Source organism: Geotrypetes seraphini, chromosome 1 (assembly GCF_902459505.1).
Source record: "Geotrypetes seraphini chromosome 1, aGeoSer1.1, whole genome shotgun sequence".
Taxonomy (NCBI): Eukaryota; Metazoa; Chordata; class Amphibia; order Gymnophiona; family Dermophiidae; genus Geotrypetes; species Geotrypetes seraphini.
This window is the reverse complement of record NC_047084.1, coordinates 321,602,208-321,625,704: the sequence shown is the minus strand read 5'-3', so window position 1 is coordinate 321,625,704 and position 23,497 is coordinate 321,602,208. Positions and strand designations below refer to the sequence as shown.

At 44.9% G+C, this 23,497-nt stretch overlaps 1 protein-coding gene across 4 annotated transcripts in view; it reads right to left on the bottom strand.

The window, feature by feature from the left end:
- PPP3CA (protein phosphatase 3 catalytic subunit alpha) overlaps positions 1-23,497 on the bottom strand; it is a 654,035-nt gene that overhangs the window by 625,473 nt on the left and 5,065 nt on the right. The window contains exon 1 of one of the 4 annotated variants that reach the window (XM_033956983.1): positions 20,632-20,868. The exons of 2 other annotated variants lie outside the window; for them this stretch is intronic. In XM_033956983.1, coding sequence (XP_033812874.1) covers positions 20,632-20,689 — 58 coding nt within the window. In that variant the 5' untranslated portion in view covers positions 20,690-20,868. Of the gene's footprint in view, positions 1-19,027; positions 19,624-20,631; positions 20,869-23,497 lie in introns of those variants that run through there. One more of the 4 variants, XM_033956974.1, reaches the window with a different exon arrangement.

The following is a 23,497-nucleotide window of genomic DNA, read 5'->3' as shown; positions in this document are numbered from 1 at the left end:
AGTGCATAAAATTGTACATCGATAATAATAAAACCCTAAGCGCGCATGCGCACTTCTACCTCCATGATCCTTGCCTCCGTGATTCATAGTTCCGTGGCAATGTTTGACGTGTTTAGCAGTTTGTGTGCAGCAGGCCCTTTTCTTTTGGTTTAGTTTTGATGGACGGCAGCGGCAGTAGACCGGGGGGGTTGAAGTGGCGGTAGGCCAGACGGTAGGTAGCAGCTGCAGGGCTGGTACGGGGGGGCAGGCTTCGGCTTTGGCGCTGGAGGGAGGGAGGCATGCAGGCAGGCTGGCTTTAGTGCAGCAGATAGGGAGGGAGGGAGGCTGGCTAGCTTCGGGGGAGGGGATGGGACAAAGACTGGAAGGCAGTGAGGAGAACATAGGAAGGAGCACTGGGGGCACTAAAGACATGGGAAGGGGCACTGGGGACACTAAGGACATGGGAAGGGGCACTAAGGACATGGGAAGGAGGCACTGGGGCACTAAGGACATAGGAAGGGGCACTAAGGACATAGGAAGGAAGCACTGGGGGCACTAAGGACATAGGAAGGATGGAGGGAGGGAATAGAATGGGACAATTGTTGGGCCTGAGTGTAGAAAGCGGCCAAGGAGAGATACAGAAAGAAAGAAAGACAGACAGCGGAAAAGGAGAGAGAGAAAAAGAAAGACAGACAGACAGAAACATCTACTCTAGCACCCGTTAATGTAACAGGCTTAAACACTTGTACATTGATAATCAGAATCAGCACTTACAATCCATCAGTAACAATACACAATGAATTGTGCTTTTTTCTATGATGACTGAAGAAATATTTATCATCCTATTTCCATCTTAGGGCTATGATCACTGATTATATTATAAATACATATTCGTATATAGAAGGGATAAGGGGAAGTTGTTCATTCAAAAGAAGCATTCACAGTTTAGGGCCAGTGAAATGTTCCTGCCCCTGAGAAATAAATCATTTAGGAAAACTGAGCCAGCCATTCAGGCAGCTTTTCCTTGGTGTACAGCAATGCTTACACCCAGGCTGTCTGCAAGTAGAAAGAGCTCCTGAGAGCTGTGAGCTCATAGTTACAGTTTCTCCCTTTCAGATAATGAAGGAGGAAGTGGAGAATGCAAAGCCAGATCTGGACACTGGCTTAGAAAAGAGTCTAAAGGATGCAAAAATAGTGCCCCATAATAGCCTCAACTAAAATAGATAAGACTTTGATGCACAATTTAGAGCAGTGGTCTCAAACTCGTGGCCTGGGGACCACATGCAACCGGCCAGGTACTATTTTGAGGCCCTTGGTATGTTCATCATAATCACAACTGTAAAATAAAACAGTTTCTTGATCATAAGTCTCTTTAGCTTATAAATTACAATATTACAGGGGTGTCCACACTTTTTGGGCTTGCTAGCTACTTTAAAAATGACCGATCGACCTTTGGGCACCCCTGCAATATTATTATTAAGACTTAGCCAAAAGGAAAGATTTATAAACTATAAAGAGTTTTACCTCATGCAAAATTGTAATTTCTTTAATAATATTATTAATAACTTTATTCTTTTATACCACCATAACCAAAAGCTCTAGGCGGTTTACACAAAAAAAAAAAAAGCTGGATAATCAGCGAAATACAATACAGTAAAAAATACAAATATTTATAAAATAGAATTACAATAATAAAACTCACTAAGTAATAAACTTATTGAACAAAGTAGTCTTAATTAATTTCCGAAAACAGTAATAGGATAACATAGCTTGCTGAATACATTTACCTAACCAAGATTGTTGCCTACCAGCTTGAAATGCTAGGGTCCTAGTTAATAAGGTCTTATATCTACACTCATTAATTTTTGGATAAGCAAATAAGTAGAAGTTTCTAGTTTCTCTTGATGGTCTATGTAACACAAAATTAGGAAAAAGGTAAGCTGGAGATAATCCCGATATCACCTTAAAGCAGAAACAGGAAAATTTGAATAACACTCTTGCCTCCAAAGGCAGCCAATGAAGTAAACAACAATATGGACTAATATGGTCGTTCTTTTTTTAACACAACAAAGAAAAATGGGGAGACCCAATGATCCACAGTGAAAACAATCCACCGATGAAAACAAAAACAAAAAAGTAGGGATGCAGATGTTCTAGTGATAATTTATTATACACTGACATATAAAAACATGAAAATTCAATTTAAAAAGTACAATGATAAAAAAATACAGTGATAAAAATCCAATCGGACCCTACACGGTCCATGTTTTGGTGAATACGCCTTCCTCAGGGGTCCTAAAAGGAAGAGGTAATGAATAACGATAAAGAGAAAGATAAAAGATGGAAAGATAAGAAGTGACTGTGATGCCAATCTGGAGCATGCATATTAGTGTCTATACTCGACTGCAGAATAAAACAAGTGAGCCAAGTGTGATCATGCTATATAGAGAGGCTTATGGGTGGGGCCTTAGGCACATGGGCCCAACCCTCTTGCCCCTATGTTGGCGGGGGGGGGGGGTGTCGCAGCTCGACGGGGCAGTAGGGCTTGGGCTCCCTCCTGCCTGGATCGTTGTAGGATGGGGGGTGGATTCTGTAACCGGTGTTGTTTTTGACAGACACCGGTTACAGAATCCAGCTTTTAGGCGAAGGACTGGCTCCTCCTTCGCCTAAAAGGCCTTATTTTGGGCGTTTGGGACTTAGGCTTTTTTTAGGTTGATTATATGGTATAAGTTTAGACGTAGTGGTGGTCTGGGCGTTTAAACAGCAGACCATTATAAAAAAAAACCCTCCTTTTAGACTTTTTTTTGATAATGGACATTTTCCCTGCTTCTACTTTCAACATTTAGGGCCTTCCCCCTCTCCAAGAATCCCCAATGCAAAGGAAAGGACTGCACTCACACCGCGCTAGTCACTCCAGCCACTCCCACAAACATACACCAAACACCCCTCCCCCCCATTCAATCACTCCCCAACCCCCTACCCCCAATTCTGGAAACCAGAGGCAACCGTAGGAACACATACCACAGAGCCAAATATGCCAGCACCTCAGGATTGGAGGAACGTTATGATAGGCAAGCTCTAAGCGTGCCAGCTCGATCATCCGATGAATCCAGCAATCCAAAGGGATAGGCCCTGCTTGAGTCCAATATTGTAATATCAGACGTTTAACCGTCAACAAAGTGAGGTAGATAATTTGCCTCTGAGGGACAGTGAGGCCTTGTGCTTCCAATAAGGTCTGGTCGCCAAGAAGCAATGTTTTATAATCCCACTCTATAGTACGCTGCAGAACTAAGCGAAGCTGCGCAAAGGAGGAGTTCCATAAGGAAATCTCAGAGCACTCCAAGAAAGAATGTAGGAACGTCCCGGGAGCCCCCCTGCACTTAATACACACGGGCTCCTCCCATAAACCCAGGCGAGCACCACATTCCGTGGTGAGGTAAGCCCGATGAAGGATTTTAAATTGGGTCTCCCGCCAGGCCGCGGATTTCACAAAGGCAGACAGGGTTTGAAAAAGTGCCACAAAAGAGTCAGGAGTATACTGTGTAGCAAGATCTCTATTCCAAGTATCACATAACAAAGTCAGAGGCCCCTGAGAAGCAGAGGATCGAACCACCCTGTACCAGACCGAAAGAGAGCTCAAAGCAGCCGGTATACTCAGTAAATGCATATCAAGGAGTCCACAAGTCCAATCCTCGCTATGCTGCGAACAAAGACTCTGATAGTAATGGTGAGCTTGTAAATAGGCAAAGAATTGAGTTTTGGGAATGTCCCATTTGTCCTGAAATTGGGCAAAAGAATCAAATACACCCATATCCCAGTCCAACATATGAGAAAGAATCAAAGCCCCCTTAGAAGCCCAAGCAGCAAATGGAGAACGACCTAAACCCGGGGAGAAGTCAGGATTACCCTGAAGTTGCAGAAAGGGAGAAACCCGGGAAGATCATGCCTGCGCTTGCCGCCACCACCGCCAAGCCTGCCAAAACGGGCGCATAAACTGCAATTTGGAGGACAGCGCTCCCCCTACTCCCCTAGATAGAAACATAGAAACATAGAAACATAGAAATTGACGGCAGAAAAGGGCCGCGGCCCATCAAGTCTGCCCATACCAATGACCCACTCCCTGACTTTTACTCCCCTAGAGATCCCACGTGGATATCCCATTTTCTCTTAAAATCTGACACGTTGTTGGCCTCAATCACTTTCTGAGGTAGCTCGTTCCAATGATCGACCACCCTTTCGGTGAAGAAGTACTTCCTGGCATCACCATGAAATTTCCCTCCCTTGACTTTCAGCGAGTGCCCTCTGGTGACCGAGGGCCCTGTAAGACAGAAGATATCATCTTTCACCTCTATACATCCCGTAATATACTTAAAGGTCTCAATCATGTCTCCCCTCTCTCTCCGTTCCTCCAGTGAGTACATCCGCAGTTTTTTTAGCCTTTCTTCATACGTGAGATCCCTGAGCCCCAAGACCATCTTGGTAGCTGCATGCACAAGATTCAGAAAGGTATATGGTGCACACCAACCTGCCATCCAGCCCGGCGGGGAAAATCTAGTCACCCCCGACACTCCCTCATGAACAAAGCGCATGAGAGCTGCCACATTATATGCATGAACATCCAGGAGGCCCCCCTCCGACTTAAAAAGCATCAGCTTCACATAAGCAATATGCGCAGTCCGGTGGCGCCAAAGAAACATGGAAAAAAGAGATCGAATTCTTCGGATATCCCGCTGCAAAACCCAAAAAGGCACCGCTTGGAGAGGATATAACAATTTGGGCAAGAGGATCATTTTAATCAACGCTGCCCTCCCCAATAGAGACAGCGGGAGATCCCGCCACGCAGAGCAAAGAACCTGAATTTTATCAATAGCAGCTAGAATATTACGCTTGTACATAACCCTGGGTTCTGTGTGCAGATAGATACCAAGATACCGCATGGGTGCGCGTACCAGAGGAATCTGTAGGCCATCGTGCCAGGGTTCCCAACCCAGTCCCATCAGAGGTAACAATTCAGATTTCTCACAGTTCACTCGAAGACCCGAAAGAATACCAAACTCAGACAACAAACGTAGCGCCACCGGTAAATGAAGTGGAGCCTGATCCAGAAAAAGCAAAATATCGTCTGCAAAGTAATGTGACACTCCACCGACCCTATGTGGACACCACGCAAGGCGGAACTAGACCGGATCTTAATAGCTAGCGGCTCAATGGTTAAGACAAACAGTAGAGGACAGAGGGGGCAACCCTGGTGCGTCCCCCGACAAAGTGGGAAGGGCTGCGAAAGACCGTCATTAATAATGAGACGCGCTTGTGGCTTCATATAAAGGCCCTGAATCCAGGTGAGAAAGGTCCCAGCTATGCCATATTCCCGCAGCACCCAAAAAAGATACTGCCAAGATATACTGTCAAAAGCCTTTTCCATATCGAGCCCAACAATCGCAGAGGTACCCCCTCTCCCCCTGTGTTCATGAATCGCAGTCAACGCCTTGAGAAGATTCATAGATGCATATCGCTGGGGTATAAATTCTACTTGGTCATCCCCAATAAGCTGAGGAAGGAATACATTGAGCCTAGCCGCCATGATAGAGGCCAACAACTTAACATCCTGATTTAATAAGGAGATCGGACGATAAGAACTGACCCGCATGGGATCCTTCCCAGGCTTCGGAAGCAGGGTAATATGAGCTAGATTACTCGTGAGGCCCGCCGTGGTAGTGGAGAGGAAACTGAAATAAGTTCCCAAGGGCTGTGCAATCAGATCAGGCAAGAGTTTATAATACTCTGGGCCGAACCCATCGGGACCCGGTGCTTTAGCAATTTTCAGCTTTTTTATCCCCAGCCGAATTTCCTCCAAGGAGATAGGGGCATTCAGCTGCTCTGCCTGAACTTCTGATAGCCGCGGAAGACATAGATCCTGAAAGAAACGATCCCGATCCTTTTCCGTGAAGTTCCTCCTCGCGTATAGCGCGCTATAAAAGTCCATGAATTGCTCCCAAATTTGAGATTCCTGAGTGAAGTCCTCTCCCCGAGAATTCCGCACCAACCGAATAAGTTGCTTCTTCCTATAGGGACGGACCAAATTTGCTAGGAGTTTGCCTGCCTTTCCGCCCCACTGATAGAGACAAAATTTTTGATAATAGATATCCTGGCGGGCACGGTGATCCAGTATCTCGTTAATCTGCGAATGCAGAGAGTGAATTTGCTGACTGTCCGAACTCTTTAAGGTTACTCTATGGCGTTTACGTAACTCGGCCAACTGCCTAGACAGGGCAAGAAGTTTCTCCCCCTGTTGTTTTCGAATAGTGGCCACATATTGTATGATATGACCCCGCAGCACTGCCTTAGAAGCTTCCCAAAACACCGCCGGATCGAGTCTGGAGTATTATTATATGAGTCATAGTCCAACCACCGGGCGCGCAAATATTCATGAAACTTCTTATCATAATATAAAACGGCAGGAAACCGCCAGGAACTTTCCCCCCGTCGTTACGTAACTGCCACTGTCAATACTACCGCCGAATGATCCGAGAGCGTGGTGTCTTTAATATAGAGACTTTATCCACTCGGGGAAAGAGAGCATGGGACACCAGAACACAATCCAATCTAGAGTACATGGAATGAAGATGGGAATAAAATGTATACTCTCTATCAAAGGGATGAAGCGTTCTCCAGGCATCCACCACGGCCAACTGATCACAGAGAAAGTTCATACCCCGATGTGCTATATGCTTGGGCCGCGACCTGGCAGGAGAGCAATCAATAGTCGGGTCAGCTGTAAAATTAAAGTCACCTCCCACAACCAAGTGATAGGTAGGATATTGAGCTATAATACCCAATAACCCCGAATAGAAACTATGATCGTAAACATTCGGAGCATACAAATTACAGAGGAGAAACTGGAAGCCCCAGAGTTCCCCCAAGACCAAAACGTAACAACCAGTTGTATCCTGAATGGTCTTATGAATGTGAAGGGGAAGTGTTTATGGACCAGAATAGCCACCTCCCTTTGTCGGCCATTATAAGCAGAGTACTTCACCTCCCCGACCCATTCCCTGCGCAGCTTCTCATGCTCGGCGCTAGTCAGGTGAGTTTCCTGTAGGAAAGCAATATCCGCATGGATTTTTTTACGTTTTATAGGAGAGTGGATACCATCAACATTAAGAGTAACCACAGTCAAATTAACCATAGCTGTGTAGCATAAAAAGCCACCAATACAGTCACAGATTACAAGGAGAAAAAAGGACAAGAGACCAGGCCCCCCAGCTAGGCCTGGCTCCCAGCGAGAAGAGCGCTCCCACGGTCCCTCTAGCCTCCAGCGTACCTCAACCCCTCCCCCTTCCCCCTGAACCCACTCACACCATCCAACAATCATCCCCAGCCATATAACATACATACACCCACCCCCCCTTCCTCCCTCCCGGAAAGCCTTCTCCAAACCTTCCAAACCCCTAAATCCCAAAAGAGCTGCATACACCCCTCTCTTCAACCCTAGCAAAAAGGTAGCAAAGAGAAAAAAAGAAATGAAAACTGCCTAAAGTTGCCAAAACCCCCGGCTCCCTCCCCCTCCCAGCTCCTGCCCAACCCAAGCGTGCTCCAGATGAAATGTCCCAACCCCCTCCAATAAGATCTATAATTTGTGTCTAACCACTCTAATAGGAAGGAAAGGAAAGGAAAGGAAAGGAAAGGAAAGGAAAGGAAAGAAAAGAATGGGAGAAAGCCCGAGGAGGAGCACGCCACAAAGTCCGCTGTCGACACGTGGAAGAATGTGGGCCAACTCCCTGGGCAGCAGGCAGACCTACTAAAAACTCCTACACCTCGGGGAGAGGAAGGGTCAAGAGCGAGAAAAGGCGAACATAGCAGGGCTAAGAGGCAGAAGAGAAAAAAAAAAGAAAGAGCCCGGGAAATAGCCTCCCTGCTATGCAAGGCACAGCGCAAACACCCAGGGAAGAAAGAATAGTCCCAATCCTCCCCTAAGGAAGGCATTAGCGAAAGTCACCGCAAATGTCCAGGGAGCCCTGCAAAGATGACAGTCAGCCGGACAAACCCTCCAGGAAGGTGCGGATCTCCACGGGGGTGTTGAAATAAAGAGCCCGGTTCTCGTGGTGCACATGCAGCATGACTGGATACTGGAGTGCAAACCTCATCTGCCGCTGGTGCAACTGCGTACAATAAGGAGCCATCGCTCTCCACTGTTCCGTCACCCTCGGGGAGTAATCCAGAAACATCAAGAGTCGGTGCCTTTCGCCTTGTAGCCGCTTAGGAGCCGTTGCTTGTCAGGAAAGTTTAGGATGCAGGCAATCACGGGCCGCGGTCTCAAATCTCCCTCTTGGCGGCTCCCCAACCGATGTGCCCTCTCGACCAATAGAGGAGCACCACCAGGATCCATGTTCAGCTCCTTGGGCAGCCACGTGGAAATCAAAACGTGGTGATCCGCAGCATTCAGAGACTCTGGCACGCCAATAAGCCGAACATTATTACTTCGGCTGCGGTTTTCCAGGTCCTCAGCTCGGTCTTCCAGGTGGCGGCATTTAGCCTCCAGAGACTGGATCCCCGCTTCCAGAGCCACTGTGCGGTCCTCCTGCTTGGACACCCGGTCCTCCACGTGCTGGATGCGTGTAGCCTGCCGCTCAACCGTGTCTTTTATCCCATCCACCGTTGTCTGCAGCCGGGTGAACTTATCATCTAGAAATGCGGTAAGATACTTTTTTAGTTCTTCAATCGCATCCGCCTGCAGCGTAACCGTCAGGCTAAGTTGCTCTCGAGCAGATGATGGTGCCGCCACCATTTTTACTGGAGTGAAGGGTCCGTGCAGAGCTTTGGTAGCCTTCGAGGCTCTTGCCGGCATAACTCGAGACCCTATAAATGTAGTACCAGCGGACAGCCTGGAGTGAGTCCCAACCAATAGAATGAATTGTGAGCCAGCTGACTCAAAAATATGCAATATAGAACCGATGAAACAGTGCCAGGGTCGGGATAGAGGTATAGAGACATCCGTTCAGGTTGAGTGCATCACATGACCCCCGACTTTTTTTTTAATTATGCCCCTCCACATATATATATACCTGCAGAGGTACAGAAAAGGGAAAAGAAAGGGTAGAAAGAAAGAAAGAGAAAAAAGCAAAGAGGAAAGAATGGGAGAAAGCCCGAGGAGTAGCACGCCTTCCTCCCCTCCCAGCAGCATCTCTCCTTATCCCAATCCAGGTCCAGTAGCAGCTGTCCCTTTTTCCCCTTGCCCAGCAGCTTCCCAGGCTCCTTTCCCTCCTCCCCTCCCAGCAGCATCTCTCCTTCTCCCTCTCCAGGTCCAGTAGCAGCTGTCCCTTTTTTTTTCCACCATGCCCAGCAGGTTTCTCCCCTCCCAGCAACTCTCCTTACTTGCCAGCGCTGCGATTCAATAAGGCAGCCTCGGGTCCTTTGTTGGGTCGCACCGCCTCTGAGGAAAGTGGAAGTTGCATCATCAGAGGCGGCCCGACTCAGCAAAAACTCCAAGGCTTCCTTCCTGAATCGCTGCGCTTGTAAGTAAGGAGAGCCGCTGGGAGGGGAGAAAGCACACTGTCTGAGGCTCCCCATTATCTCTCCGGCTCTGCGCAAACTACAGCTCTTCGATCTTGCCGGTCCTGTGCGGACCGGAGGAAATTGAAGATGTTGATCTCGCCGGTCCTGCGCGGACCGGCAGGAATTTTCTGCAGACTGTGTCTTAAATAGCCCACATTCTGAGGGAGACAATTCACATAATCATACGGAATGATTACTCAAGGAAAAGGAAAAAGACAACATTAAATTAGTAGTGTTACATCTTCATATTAATTACTGGAACTCTACTTCACACTAGGGGCACTGGACAGTATTACTCCCTTTGACCATTATCTCTTCCTCTCACTAAGAGATCCCACATGTGCCTATCCTATGCTTTCTTGAATTCAGACAGTCTCTGTCTCCACCTCTTCCAGGAGACTGTTCCACACATCTACCACCCTTTCAGTACAAAATGTATTTCCTTAGATTACTCCTGAGCCTATCACCTCTTAAGAACATAATAATTGCCGCTGCTGGGTCAGACCAGTGGTCCATCGTGCCCAGCAGACTGCAACCGCAGCGGCCCTTAGGTCAAAGACCAGTGCCCTGAGTTTAGCCTAACCTGTGTATGTTCTGGTTTAGCAGGAACTTGTCTAACTTTGTCTTGAATCCTTGGAGGGAGTTTTCCCCTATAACAGCCTCCGGAAGAGCGTTCCAGTTTTCTACCACTCTCTGGGTGAAGAAGAAATTCCTTACGTTTGTACGGAATCTATCCCCTTTAAACTTTAGAGAGTGCCCTCTCGTTCTCTCTATCTTGGAGAGAATAAACAACCTGTCTTTATCTACTAAGTCTATTCCCTTCATTATCTTGAATGTTTCGATCATGTCTGCTCTCAATCTCCTCTTTTCAAGGGAGAAGAGGCCCAGTTTCTCTAATCTCTCACAACTCCTCCAGCCTCTTAACCATTTTGGTTGCTCTTCTCTGGACCCTTTCAAGTAGCACTGTGTCCTTCTTCAAGTATGGCGACCAGTGCTGGATGCAGTATTCCAGGTGGGGGCATACCATGGCCCGGTACAGCGGCATGATAACCTTCTCCAATCTGTATGTGATCCCCTTCTTAATCATTCCTAGCATTCTGTTCGCCCTTATCGCCGCTGCCACGCATTGTGTGGACGGCTTCATTGACTTGTCGACCAGTACTCCCAAGTCTCTTTCCTGGGTGTCTCTCCAAGTACTGCACTGGATATCCTGTACTCGTGTATAAGATTTTTGTTACCAACATGCATCTCCTTACACTTATCCACGTTAAACCTCATTTGCCATGTCGCAGCCCATTTCTCGAGCGTGTTTATGTCACGTTGCAGGTCTTTGCAATCCTTCTGTGTCTTCACTACTCTGAATAACTTCGGATCGTCTGCAAATTTAATCACCTCGCTCATCGTACCAATTTCCAGGTCGTTTATAAATATGTTGAAGAGCACAGGTCCAAGCACCGAAACCTGCGGCACTCCATTCGTGATGCTTTTACAGTCTGAGTATTGTCCATTTCCCCTATGCCCTCTCATTCCAGAGCTTCCTTTCAAATGAAAGCGAGTCGACTCGTGCGCATTTACATCATCTAGGTATTTAAACATCTCTATCATATTTCCCCTCTCCCGCCTTTCCTCCAAAGTATACATATTGAGATCTTTAAGTCTGTATCCCATATGCCGTATGACTAAGATCATGCACCAATTTAGTAGCTTTCCTCTGGACCGACTCCATCCTTTTTATATCTTTTTGAAGGTGCGGTCTCCAAAATTGTACACAGATTGAAAACTAGATCAGTGGTTCTTAAACTTGTCCTGGGGGCCCGCAATCCAGTCAGGTTTTCAAGATATCCCTAACCAATATACATATAATATAACTAGACAGGCTTTCCACTTAAATACACTATATTTATTTTTTAAAAACTCAAATCACAGCACCATTTTACATATTAAACAAAATGAATGAATCCATCTCGCACTTCCAATTGATAAAATCTGTATTGTTCATCCGGGCAGCAGCCTGGTGGAAGAAATGCTGGAGCTTGTACTCATTTCATTCCATTTTCTGAATAAAGTCAATCTGTTCCACCTCATAGTGTGTGTGTTTTGCATTTCTCCAATGTTCTAACAAGCGTTTGCGGATTCTTAGACAAAGATGATAAAATTACTTTGTTTCCATTTCAGACTGTGTCCAGCCAGCCCGACGTAGCACCACTTTTCACTATTACAGCGTCATCAGGAGCTGAAGCTGTAGCAGGTTTTCAACTTCTTTACTGTACTTCTTCAATTCATCACAGAATAGCAACTGCATGGGTTCACAAGCCCACACTCCCCTCAGAAAGGATCGTTGTTATTGTTGTTCTAAAGTCCAACAAGTAGGCCAATTATTGCCATCATTTTGTTCTTCAGCAGAAGACATACATAGCCTTTTTGTTAGTTATCTTTGTCTCCCCTAATTTTGTAATTTTATCGATTTGTTCATCGCTTAGAATTTGGAATAAGCGATTAATCAAATTTTATAATAAACTTGAAACTTGAGAGAAATTTCCATGCCTACTAACTACTTTATAGGCAAATCTCACTCATGTATATTCATTAGGGATATCTTGAAAAACCGACTAGCTGGGGGTCCTCCAGGACAGGTTTAAGAACCACTGAGCTAGATGCAACCCAAGAAGTTGGATTGCATATAATTGCATCATACAGCGCATACAGCTTATCAATGAATAGGTTGAATCTATTTATTCGTGAAAACAGCTTTTTCGAGAGGTTGCTGAAAAGTTCTCTGCTCAACCAAGAAGAGAATGTTGTGGAGCCATGAAACTGACAAGTTATTCCACTCTTTTCTTGACACTTTTCGTTTCAATGATATGAAATGAAAGGAAAAGTAAAGTGTGGAATAACTTGTATTGGTAAGTTTCATGGTTCCACATCATTCTCTTCTTGGTTGGGTGAGAACTTTCAGCAGCCCCTCATACAGCATTATGGATTGATTCTAATCTGTGATTAGCACAATACCATGAATAACTGAAGGAAATTTGGCTTTTAGTATTTTCTTAACTCCACCACGAGCCCCCAGCACTATAGTTCCTCCTTCACGAACAATAAAAACTAAATAATCCTGCAAGAATTTTTCTCTCTTACCAATAGACTGAAGATGAAGCAAAGAACTGAGCTAATTAAGAAATTTGGAAAATTTTTAGGATATAAGATAAATTGGAGTAAATCAGAGGTGCTTCCGCTTAATGTACATTGTACAAAAGGTTTATTTGATTCATTCCCCTTTCTTTGGAAGGGAGAAGGGATAAAATATCTAGGTATTTGGATAAAAAATACAGTGGAAGAAAAAATGAAAGTAAATGAAAAATCTTTATTGCAGAAGGTCACAGAAATGTGTGAGCATTGGAATCCATTACATCTGTCTTGGTGGGGGAGAGTACATACTGTTGATGATGATTTTGCCTGTGGTTTGTAACCAAATGAGTATGTTGCCAATTTTTTTTCCGGGGTCCTTTTATAAAAAATTAAATAGTATTCTGACAAAATTTATTTGGCTTGGGAAAAATGGGAGAATTGCTCTAGTATCTTTACAAAAACCAATTGTGGAGGGTGGGGTAAATTTTCCCAATTTTTATAGGTATCATCAAGCCTATATAATGCATCAGGGTTTGTATTGGATCCTCCCTGAGCTCATGTAGCATCTTCCAGACTGGCTATATCTAGAATGGAAAATTATGTCCCCTATGCGACTATCTCATGTATTAAGTATCAGGCTACCTAGATATGCTAAGGACAACATAATTTTATTGGATACATGGAAAACAATTAAATTTATTGATAAACTAACAGATGTTCCTATAATGAAATCTACTTTGCAGTCCTTATGGTTAAACTCCAAGATTCAAGTAGGCGGTGCTGGGATTGTCTGGAAGAATTGGATGCAGGCAGGTATTCGGACATTGGATGATGTTATATCTAATGAGAAACTGCTTGATTTTTCACAGCTGCAACAATCATTTGGCATTTTAAAGTCCCAACAGTATAGGTGGTTGCAGTTGAATTAGGCTATTCAGAGTGGGTTCCCTGAATGGAAAAACTTAAAAACTTATTACAGCTTGCAGATCCTTTGCTACCAGACAGATCTAGTAGGGCAGGGTTGTCCAATGTCGGTCCTTGAGGGCCGCAATCCAGTCGAGTTTTTAGGATTTCCCCAATGAATATGCATGAGATCTATTAGTATATATAGAGATCTCATGCATATTTATTGGGGAAATCCTGAAAACCCGACTGGATTGCGGCCCTCGAGGACCAACATTGGACACCCCTGTAGTAGGGCATCAGGCCGCCCATTGGTACAAATTGATTTCTGAATTTTTAAATAAGAATTCAAAAAATAGTCTTAGAGATATTTGAAGCATCGAGATAAAACAGTTTATTTCTGTGTCTCGGCCACGAATTTGGATTTGGAGGTTGAAATGTACAGCATCAGCATCTATGAGACAAACATGGTTATTTTTATTACATAGGATTTTTTGGACCCCAGTTCGATTACAAAAAATAGATAATTCTAAATCTAATAGATGTTGGCATTGTCATATTAATATTGGGACTTTGGATCATCTGTTATATTTTTGTTCACTGATACTTAGTTTCTGGAAGTTAATTTGGGGACAAATAAATCTCATTCTTGGGTCATCTATCCCCTTATCCTATGAGACTGTAATTTGTGGTACGTTACTTCATGTTAAGCCTACTTTAGACAAGTATAAAAGTCACCTTTTCCTGATCATGACAGGAATAAGTGTTCAACTTATCACACATAATTGGAAGAACCATGACAGGATTAATTATACTTTTTGGTGGGTAAATGTGTGTATCACATATAAGTATGAAAGAATGATGGCGGAACGTTTGGGGACTAGTAAGTCCTTTAATGATGTATGGAGTCCATTGACTACTTTTGTTGCATTACAGTAAGGGTCATGTTTCTCCCATTATCATTAGATTTCTTTATACATCCAGGGAGGGTGGGTGGGTGGGGGGAGGGAAATGTAAGTCGAGGAGTTAAATTATTTAATTATAATATTGAAATCACATCATATGTATTATTGTATTAATAATTAAGATGAGGAGGGGTAAATGATTGTTTAATGTAATATCTGTATAGTTATTAGTGCGTTTTATGCAGTATTTATAATTTACCAATTGTATTGCACTATCAAAGTTTAAAAATCAATAAAGATTTAAACACAGAACTGAGAATTCCTTTCACTGTTACATCTTCTGTCAATCAAATCAGGAAATAGATTTACTAGTGTAGATTTTCCTTCATCTGCGATATATACGTAGACGTGCACAATCAATGTGGATTTTTGACTGAGGGTTGTTGTTTCATCAATTACTAATTATATTTTACTTTTAAGAATTAGCATTTTTGTGAAACAGGCTATTTTTCATTCCACTACTAATGTGCTTAACAATGTTGACTTATGCAGCCCACGTAGCCCATGTTAAGACTGTTTAGTTCCTTCACATCTATTTTGGTTTCAAAATTATTACAGAACTGGTTCTTCTTCATCAATTTGTTACGTTCTGTGAATTATTTTGGCAGTTATCTCTTTCCCACAATCAAGTGATTTCACACCAACATTCTGTTGTTGTTGGCTTCTGCCAAAAACCTCAAAGCAGCTTTATGAGAAGAACTCTCCTGGTGGTAAAATCATTTCTTCTGCAGGGATGTTAAATATGTTTCATCAAAATAAGCAATTTCGTTATTGGCCTACTCTTTTCATGTATTCATTCCTATCTTTTTCTCAATGACAAGCATTTCAACTTTTGGGCATAGTCTACTGTACAATCAAGATTTTAATTTTATATAGATAGACAGTCATATTTTTGGCAGAATTCGGGTTTTTTTAAATCTGTAATGTAATGTATTCCATTATCCTGGAATTCCTCAAATCCAAATTCCACCAGATCCGCCCCAAAACTAAAATTATCCTTCCCCTCTTTAAAAGGCATATCCCATGTTGGTAAACTAGGGTCTTCCCTCCCCTTCAGAATCACTGAGCTCTGGAATAATCTTACCTCCCCACTTCGTAACTTGAGCTCCCTTCAACTATTCCGTAAGCATCTGAAAACTTGGCTATTCTATAAAATGTAACTTTTCTTTCCCTCTCTGGTACACTAAGCCCTCTAACCTCTCTTTATACTTACTTCTATAATTCCATTGGAGTTCCGTTCTATCCCAACTCCTGTAAACCGTGCCGAGCTCCACGTTGTGGAGAAGATGCGGTATATAAACCCAAGGTTTAGTTTAGTTTGGTTTAGTTTAGTTTTTTGTTCTAAAGTCCAACAAGTAGGCCAATTATTGCCATCATTTTTTTTCTTCAGCAGAAGACAATAACAATGAAGCAGGCATTTTGGCCCTGATTCTTTAAAGGCCGCCTAAAGTTAGGCACCCGTATCAGTGCCTAACTTAATTAGTAGGCTTACTCAGTGCTGATATTGGCACTAAACGCCTCAGAATTGACTTTAATTGAAAGTTAGGCACCTAAGCTCAAGAAACTGTTAAAGTAGGGCGTGGTTAGGGGACAGATCATGGGCCTGTTTTTGAATTAAGTACCTCTTTATGAATTAGGTACTGTTAGGCTCTGATATCAGCGCCTCACTTTAGGTGAAGAAAATCCTGGGAAAAATTTGGGACACCTAAATGTTAGAATGTTGAGCACTGCCTAAGCATGCTTAGGTGACACCAAGCATGATTCTATAAAAGGCGCCTAAGTTTTAAAGAACCAGTGCTATTGCGGCGCCTAACTTTAGGTGGACTTTCTAGAATTAGGGCCTTTGAGCACTCACAGTGACTGCGAACTTCTGACACACAATTAATTGTATCATTGAAATGATATTATTTTACTGTGTTTTAGTGCAAACATTTTTAATGTGCAAAAATCATTAGGTAGTAATGCCAAAATGTCGGGAATAGCTTAAGATAATTAAATGTTGTGATCAGTTTTGTACAGGGAACTAGTGCAATGAATCTAGTAATGGTCATGCTGAAACCCAGCATGGTACTGAGAATATTGGTCTAGCAGTCACACTCTGGACTATCTGCAGTTCCCCCTTCCCCCAAGACTTAGTTTAATAATCAAAATCATCAAACATCCTATAAAAACAGCTGGTTAAAATATGTGCTGATGGTTAGGATCTATTGTTTTACTTTGACTGCTGCTATGCTTTGCTGCCCCGAAGAATCTTCTGCCCTAGATGGCTGCCTAGTTCTCAGGCCAGCCCTGCTACCAACACATGGGACGCGCACACACACACACACACACACAAAATAGAAGCAAAGCATTTCTAGCATATCACCTCACAATTTCCCCACAATTACGAGTCGGTGCACGAGGGGAATCTGCAGCTTATATCCCCCCTCTTCAATTAACTTTTAGGCCCCTAGCCTGCACCTCTTCCCCACCCAAGACTGACAGTTCTTTGAATTAGTGTGTCTCTTGGAAGCCACTGTTTTGCTTTGACTGGTCCTGCGCTTTGCTACCTCCAAGAAGCTGCTTCCCTAGGTGACTACCTAGTCTTGCCTAAAGATGAGGCTAGTCCCACCCCCAACCCCCACACATACCATATATACAGTACATTAAAAAAACAGGAGCTTAGTGGCCCCAGAAAATACCTCACACACACACACACAAAAACAGAAGTTTGCTAGTTCCAGCAAGACTTCAGAGCCCCCGCACCCCCGAAAAAGTCTTCCTTTGCTTTTTCCCTACTCTCTCTTTTCCTACTGCCCCACCCCCTTTCTTTCTATTCTTGCTCTCTGTCTTACCCCATAACCTGCACCAGCCTTTCTCCGCCCCAAGCACCTCTCTTCCCTCCTTAGCCTCACGCTCCCAAAATACACTCACATCAGCCTATGCTGTTTTTGCAGCACTAGGTGATGGTGGCTGTGTGAGGCAGACTAAGAAACCGCATGGGAAGTCTGTGCAGCATACATACTATATTAAAGATTTAAAAATGCAGGATGGATAGACATGCAGCAAATACACGCCTGTTCAGCTGAACCAAGTGACTGCAGGCAGTTTCTCAGAGACAGCGCTGGCCAAGGTAGAAGCAGCCCAGTAGTGGCTGAGATATGGCAGACATTAACAGCTGCTGCTAAAAGCCTGCAAGGGGGAGGAGGGAGAGAAGGAAATCACAGCAGTGTGTGGTGCAGGCACTATTAGCATTGGAAAACACGCTCCCACCATAAAAACATGTGCACAGCTTCCTGCACAGTGATGACAGTCCAATCCAAACTGTAGTCCAGTCCATAGCATGTGTACTGCCTTATACCTTGTATAGCTCAAGAAGGGGAAGTAGGGGGCTATGATAGGGAAGCCCCCATGCCTTCCTCTGCTCTGGGTTCTCTCTATCCAGACACCTTGTTGAACCCACAGTTCCTGTGGCAACTGGGGTTCAGTTCAGGAAAAAGAAGGGGGTGAACTGATAGACCAGGTGAGATCACACAGGTATTGCATGCTTGTTCTTCTATGCATGTTCGACTACACATGAAGAAATTGCTGATGTCTCTCTCTCTCCCCCTGTTCTGGTTATGTCCATGGGCTGAGCTATGCAGGTAGTAAGTAAAGCCCTGTCTAAGCAACTCAGTCTCCCCTGCAGGAAGCAATAACAAAATCTGTTTTACCCTTCTACAATGTGCAGGGGGATTGCAGGATATTTTTAACAGGCAGGGGGAAAAGATATGGATACTGCCTCTGTGTACCATCTGGGAAAACAGTGCATTTTTACTCCAGACCAGAATTTAAGCCAAGACTGATGAAACTAGCAGAGAAACCAAGCTTCATTTTCTGACGATTGAAAAAATAATGTCATTGCTTCCATCCTAGAGCTATAATCACTGATCATATTATATATAGAAAGGATAAACTAGACTGGGAAAGTTGCTCATATAAAAAAGCATTCACAGTTTGGGGCCAGGGAAATGATCCAACACCCTAAAAATTTAGATTGTTTTGGAAAACTGAACCATCCAGGCAGCTTTTCCATGGTGTACAGCAATGCCATCTGCTTACATCCAGGCTGTCTGCAAGAGGAAAGAGCTTCTGAGAGCTGTGGGCTCATAGCTATAGTCTCCCTCTCTCAAATAATTAAGAAGGAAGTGGAGAGCAAAGAAAGGTCCAGACACTGGCTTAGCAAGGAGTCTGGAGAACACAAAAATAGTGACCCATAACCTCAACTAAAATAAATAAACAAATCTGTACCCACAATTCAGAGTACCAAGCTCCCCAAACGTGCCTTATCTACAGGCTTACACTTCCTATTTCTGCCACGGCAGCTACACACCCTGCCAGATGTCAAGCAATTCACAAAGTACAACCCTGTTACATAGTCATCCCCCCACCCCCGCACAGAAACAAGAACACCTCCAGCTGCAAAAGACAGGACAAGAAAAATACAGTCTCTTAAGGTAATAGTAATGTCTGCCCATGTTTACCTTTCACTGCCCGATCTGTCGTGGATAACTTCGGATCAATTGCCTTGTGTTCAGACATTTCCAGCCTTTGTACAATACACGCCAAATAGATGTTAAATCGGTCTATGTTCTTTTAATGCAAACGAAATCACTATGTGCCTTTCGGTCACTGAATTTTACAGTGATTAATTTTGGTTTTAAGTTACACGTCCACCCCCTTGACGCCTCCTCCTTGCTCGCCTTCAAGCCTTTCAGGTTTGCTCTCTCAATTATTGAGCTGTCAACCACAACACAGCATCAAGGAAAGAAATATTTTTTAAAAAAGAAAAAGAATAAATAAAAATTTCAGCCAATGTAGCACAGCAGACTGTATACACATTAGTCTGCGTATCTGTGCCTGTCTCCGTGCAATGTCTCTGCTTATGCGTGTGTGTATATAACTGCAGCTGCCTTTGCTACCACAGTGCGCGCGCTCTCACGCGCCGGCGTCCTCCACCAGCACTCCGGGGCCTGACTCACAACCTAGCTTCCTGGTAAAGGGGGTTTCTCATACCTCACCCTTCTCATTGGTCCTCTGCAGCAGCAGCAGGCTACCTCCTCACCTTCTCCCATCTCTTTCGTTCTAGTAGCACTGCAGCCATTGGAAGAAACTAGCTATCAATCAAACCTTTCCCCCAGCCTCTTCGAGCGATTCCTTGCAGCTTGTGCTCTGGCACTGGGCCTGCGGGGGAGGGGTAGAGGAGGCGGTGAAGGGAAAGAGGGTGTGTCTGCGGGGAGGGAATGGGGGATTCTTTAGCTGGAAACCAATGATGAAGACGTTACTGACTATATACACATTGCATTCTAGCCCCAGAGCAACATCTCTTCCTTCCCCTTCTCCCACTATATTTAACATTTTTAAATGAATTTTAAGCCAGGCTCAATGATACCCGCTAAAAAATAAAAATCTAGCTTCATTTTCCAGATAAATTTTGTATTTCTTCTATGACGATTGAACAAATATTGTCTTACTTCCATCCTATGATCACTGATTATATTACAAATACAGATACAGAAGGAATAAACTTGACAGGAAAGGTTGCGCATACAGAAGAAGCATTCACAGTCTGGGGACTGAAAAATGTTCCTACCCCTGAAAAAAAAAAAATCATTTACGAAAACTGAGCCATCCAGGCAGCTTTTCCATGCAGTAAAGCAGTGCCATCTGCTTACACTCAGGTTGTCTGCAAGAGGAAAGAGCTCTTGAGAGCTGTGCGCTTATAGTTACAGTCTCTCTCTCAAATAACTAAGAAGGAAGTGGAGAGCAAAGCTAGGTCTGGACACTGGTTTAGCAAGGAATCTGGTGAATACAAAAAATGACCCATAACCTCAACTAAAATTAATAAGCCTTTACCCACAATTCAGAGTACCAAGCTCCCCAAACGTGCCTTATCTACAGGCTCCCACTTCCTATTTCTGTCAAGGCAGCTACACACCCTGCCAGATGTCAAGCAATTCACAAAGTGCAACCCTGTTATAGCCATCCCTCAACCCCCGCACATAAAGAACGAGCACATCCAGCTGCAAAAGACAGGGCAAGAAAAATGCAGTCTCTTAAGGCAATGGTAATGTCTGCCCATGTTTACCTTTCACCACCCGGTCTGTCGTGGATAACTTCGGATCAATTGCCTTATGTTCGGACATTTCCAGCCGGTGTAAAATACACGTCAAATAGATGTCAAAATCAGTCTGTTGTTTTAATGCAAACGAATTCAATATCTGCCTCTCAATCACAGAATTTTTGGGTGATTATTTTTTTTTGTTTAAAGTTACACGTCCACCCCCTCGCCTCCTCCTCCTTTGCTCGCCTTCAAGCCTTTCAGGTTTGCTCTTTCAGTTCTTGATCTGTCAATCACGACACAGCATCAAGAAATGTAATAACAATCTAAAAAAAAAAAAAAAAAAGGAAAGAAAGAAAGAAAATAGAAATGTTTAAAAATCCTTTTTAAAAACTGCAGCCAATGCAGTATAGTAGACTGTATACACAGTGAGCCTGCGTATCCCTGCTTGCCTCTGTGCAATGTCTATGCTTATGTGTGTGTGTGCCTCAACCTTTCTCATTGGTCCCCTGCAGCAGCGGCAAGCCAGCTCCTTGCCTTTTCCTACCTCCTTGGTTTTAGTAGCCCTGCAGCCATTGGCTGAGAAAAGCCATCAATCAAACCATCCCTCAGGCCGCTTCAAGAGAATCCATGCAGCTTGAGTTCTGGTGCTCAGCCTGCGGGGGAGTGGGGAGGAGGCGGTGAAGGGAAAGAGGGTGTGTCTGCGGGGAGGGATGGGGGGATTTTCCCTGTCCGTCAGCCTGGAATACAGTAGTAAAAAAAAAAAACCCTCCTTGATTTCTTTTGCTGCCTGAATGGGTCTGGCCCAGCCTTGCTAGAGGGAGAGGGATTGCACACAGTGTGTTGCCGCAGTGCTGATGAGAGGTGATGAATAATCGATTACCCTAGGCCAGAACAGGCTGTTTTTAAGATTTTTTTTTTTTTTGTACGCCTAGGTTTTTCCTACAGATTGTCTGGAGGTTTCTTTTTGAACATTTTGTAATCTTTTGCTATCTGTATGTGTCTGTCTGTGAGCCATGTAGTTTTTCATCTTCTTGCCAACAAGCTGCTGTGTTGATATTTTAGGGGGGGATGGAGGGGATTGTAGGTTAATTTGTTTTTGGTTTTAATTCATTGTGTGACAGCACCGTTTCTGTGTGTCCAGTTTTACCTACATCTTCTCTCACAGCTATAGCAGTTTACATGTGGGCTAATGCAGAAAGCTCCTGTGGGCAGAGAAGCTCCTGGTTAATGAGAATGTCCTATGTGCTGTCCCCAAATGCTGCTTTCTGGTCAGTCTGGCAGATAAGTCCCAAGGCCTTATGCATGCAAACAGGTACACAGGGGGGGGACTGATAACAGCCATGAGACACTGTAATCAGTGACGTAGCAAGGGTGAGAGGCGCCCAGGTCGGTGGCGCGCCTCCCCCTGCCCTCATCTTTGCTCCCCGCTCCTTCCCCAATCCCCCCTGCTGCACACAGACCCCCACTTTCCCTTACCCTCCCCGTACCTCTAGTCAAAGTTGTTACTCGCGGCAGTCAACCACATGCTCCTTGCGCCTCTGTCGGCTCTCCCTCCAATGGCATTCGGAAGTTACAGTGGGAGAGCCGACGGGGTCGTGAGCACGTTGTTGACCACAGCCATCAACAACTTCAACTAAAGGTACGAGGGAAGGGGGCCCGCGTTTGGCGAAGAGGTGGAGGGGTGGAGAGGAGGAGGGGTACACGTACCCCCATCTACATGACACCTGGGGCGAACTGTCCCCCTCGCCTCCCCCCCTCCTTACTACGCCACTGGCTGTAATCCAGAAAGACCCCCAGCGTTGACCCCCAGCATTGCCTTGGAAGGTTCACATCCTGTGCTGCCCGCAGATTCTGCCGCCTGGACAGAACCAGGTGAGGTGCACGATATTCTCTGCATACAAAAAGAGCATAACTTTGTAACAATCCAAAGAGAAAGAGAGGGAGATAAACAAATGACAGCAGACAGACAGATGGACACTTACCAGCCTAGGTCAGCTGCTCAATGCCACCATAGACCCCAAGGCCTTATGCATACAAACAGGTGCAAGGAGTGAGGGAAGGGAACAGGAGGTGGTACATTGGGAAGGGTAGAATGGAGAGGTGGGGTGGAACAGTGGGGATAAAGTTTGTAGGGGGGGTGCGGACATTAAGGAAGGAGTGTGGAGGGGGTGGGAGTGTAGAGTAGGGGAGGGAACATTGGTCGAGGGGGGCAGGAGGGAGTTGGGGTGCAGATTGTGGTAGTGAATCTTCAGAACCGCGGGAGTGAGTACATCTGGGAGGCGATACCCGCCAGTGCCCCAGCCATGATCCGGAGGGTCTCCCCCCCTCACCCCAGACGTGACAGGTGGTGAAGTGTACCTGCCCCCGTGTGCATCAGCTCGGCTACCATCCAAACCTCTTCTGCTGTTCCTGGGGTGGCAAGGGTGAGGTATGTGGGAGGTGGCGTGGTCCACAAGGGTGGGCATTGGCAAGGGGGAGATGGAAGAGACAACAAGGGTGGGTCCAGGGAAGGGGAAGGTGGAACAGTCAACAGGTAAGGATGGGGAGGGAAGCAGGGTCAGGTCCATGGTGTTATCTGCAAAGAAAACCAGCATTGTGAAGAAACAATCCAATGAAACAGACAGACAAGGACATAGAGACAGATGGACACTTACCAGGCTGGATTGTGAGCTGCTTAAAGCGCTCCAGGATGGGTACTGGAGCGGCAGCCAGGAGGGGAGACTGGGTGGGTCTGTTTCTGGGGTTGGTGGGGAAAGGACTGATCGGAGGGGGGGGCTGGGTCAGGGGCAGTGGGAAGGAAATGCTTGGGCAAGAGGGAAGGGCAGTCTACATGAAAGGAGGGTAAGCCGGGCATGGGAAAGAAGGGAGTAAGGATGGGTCTGGGGCATTT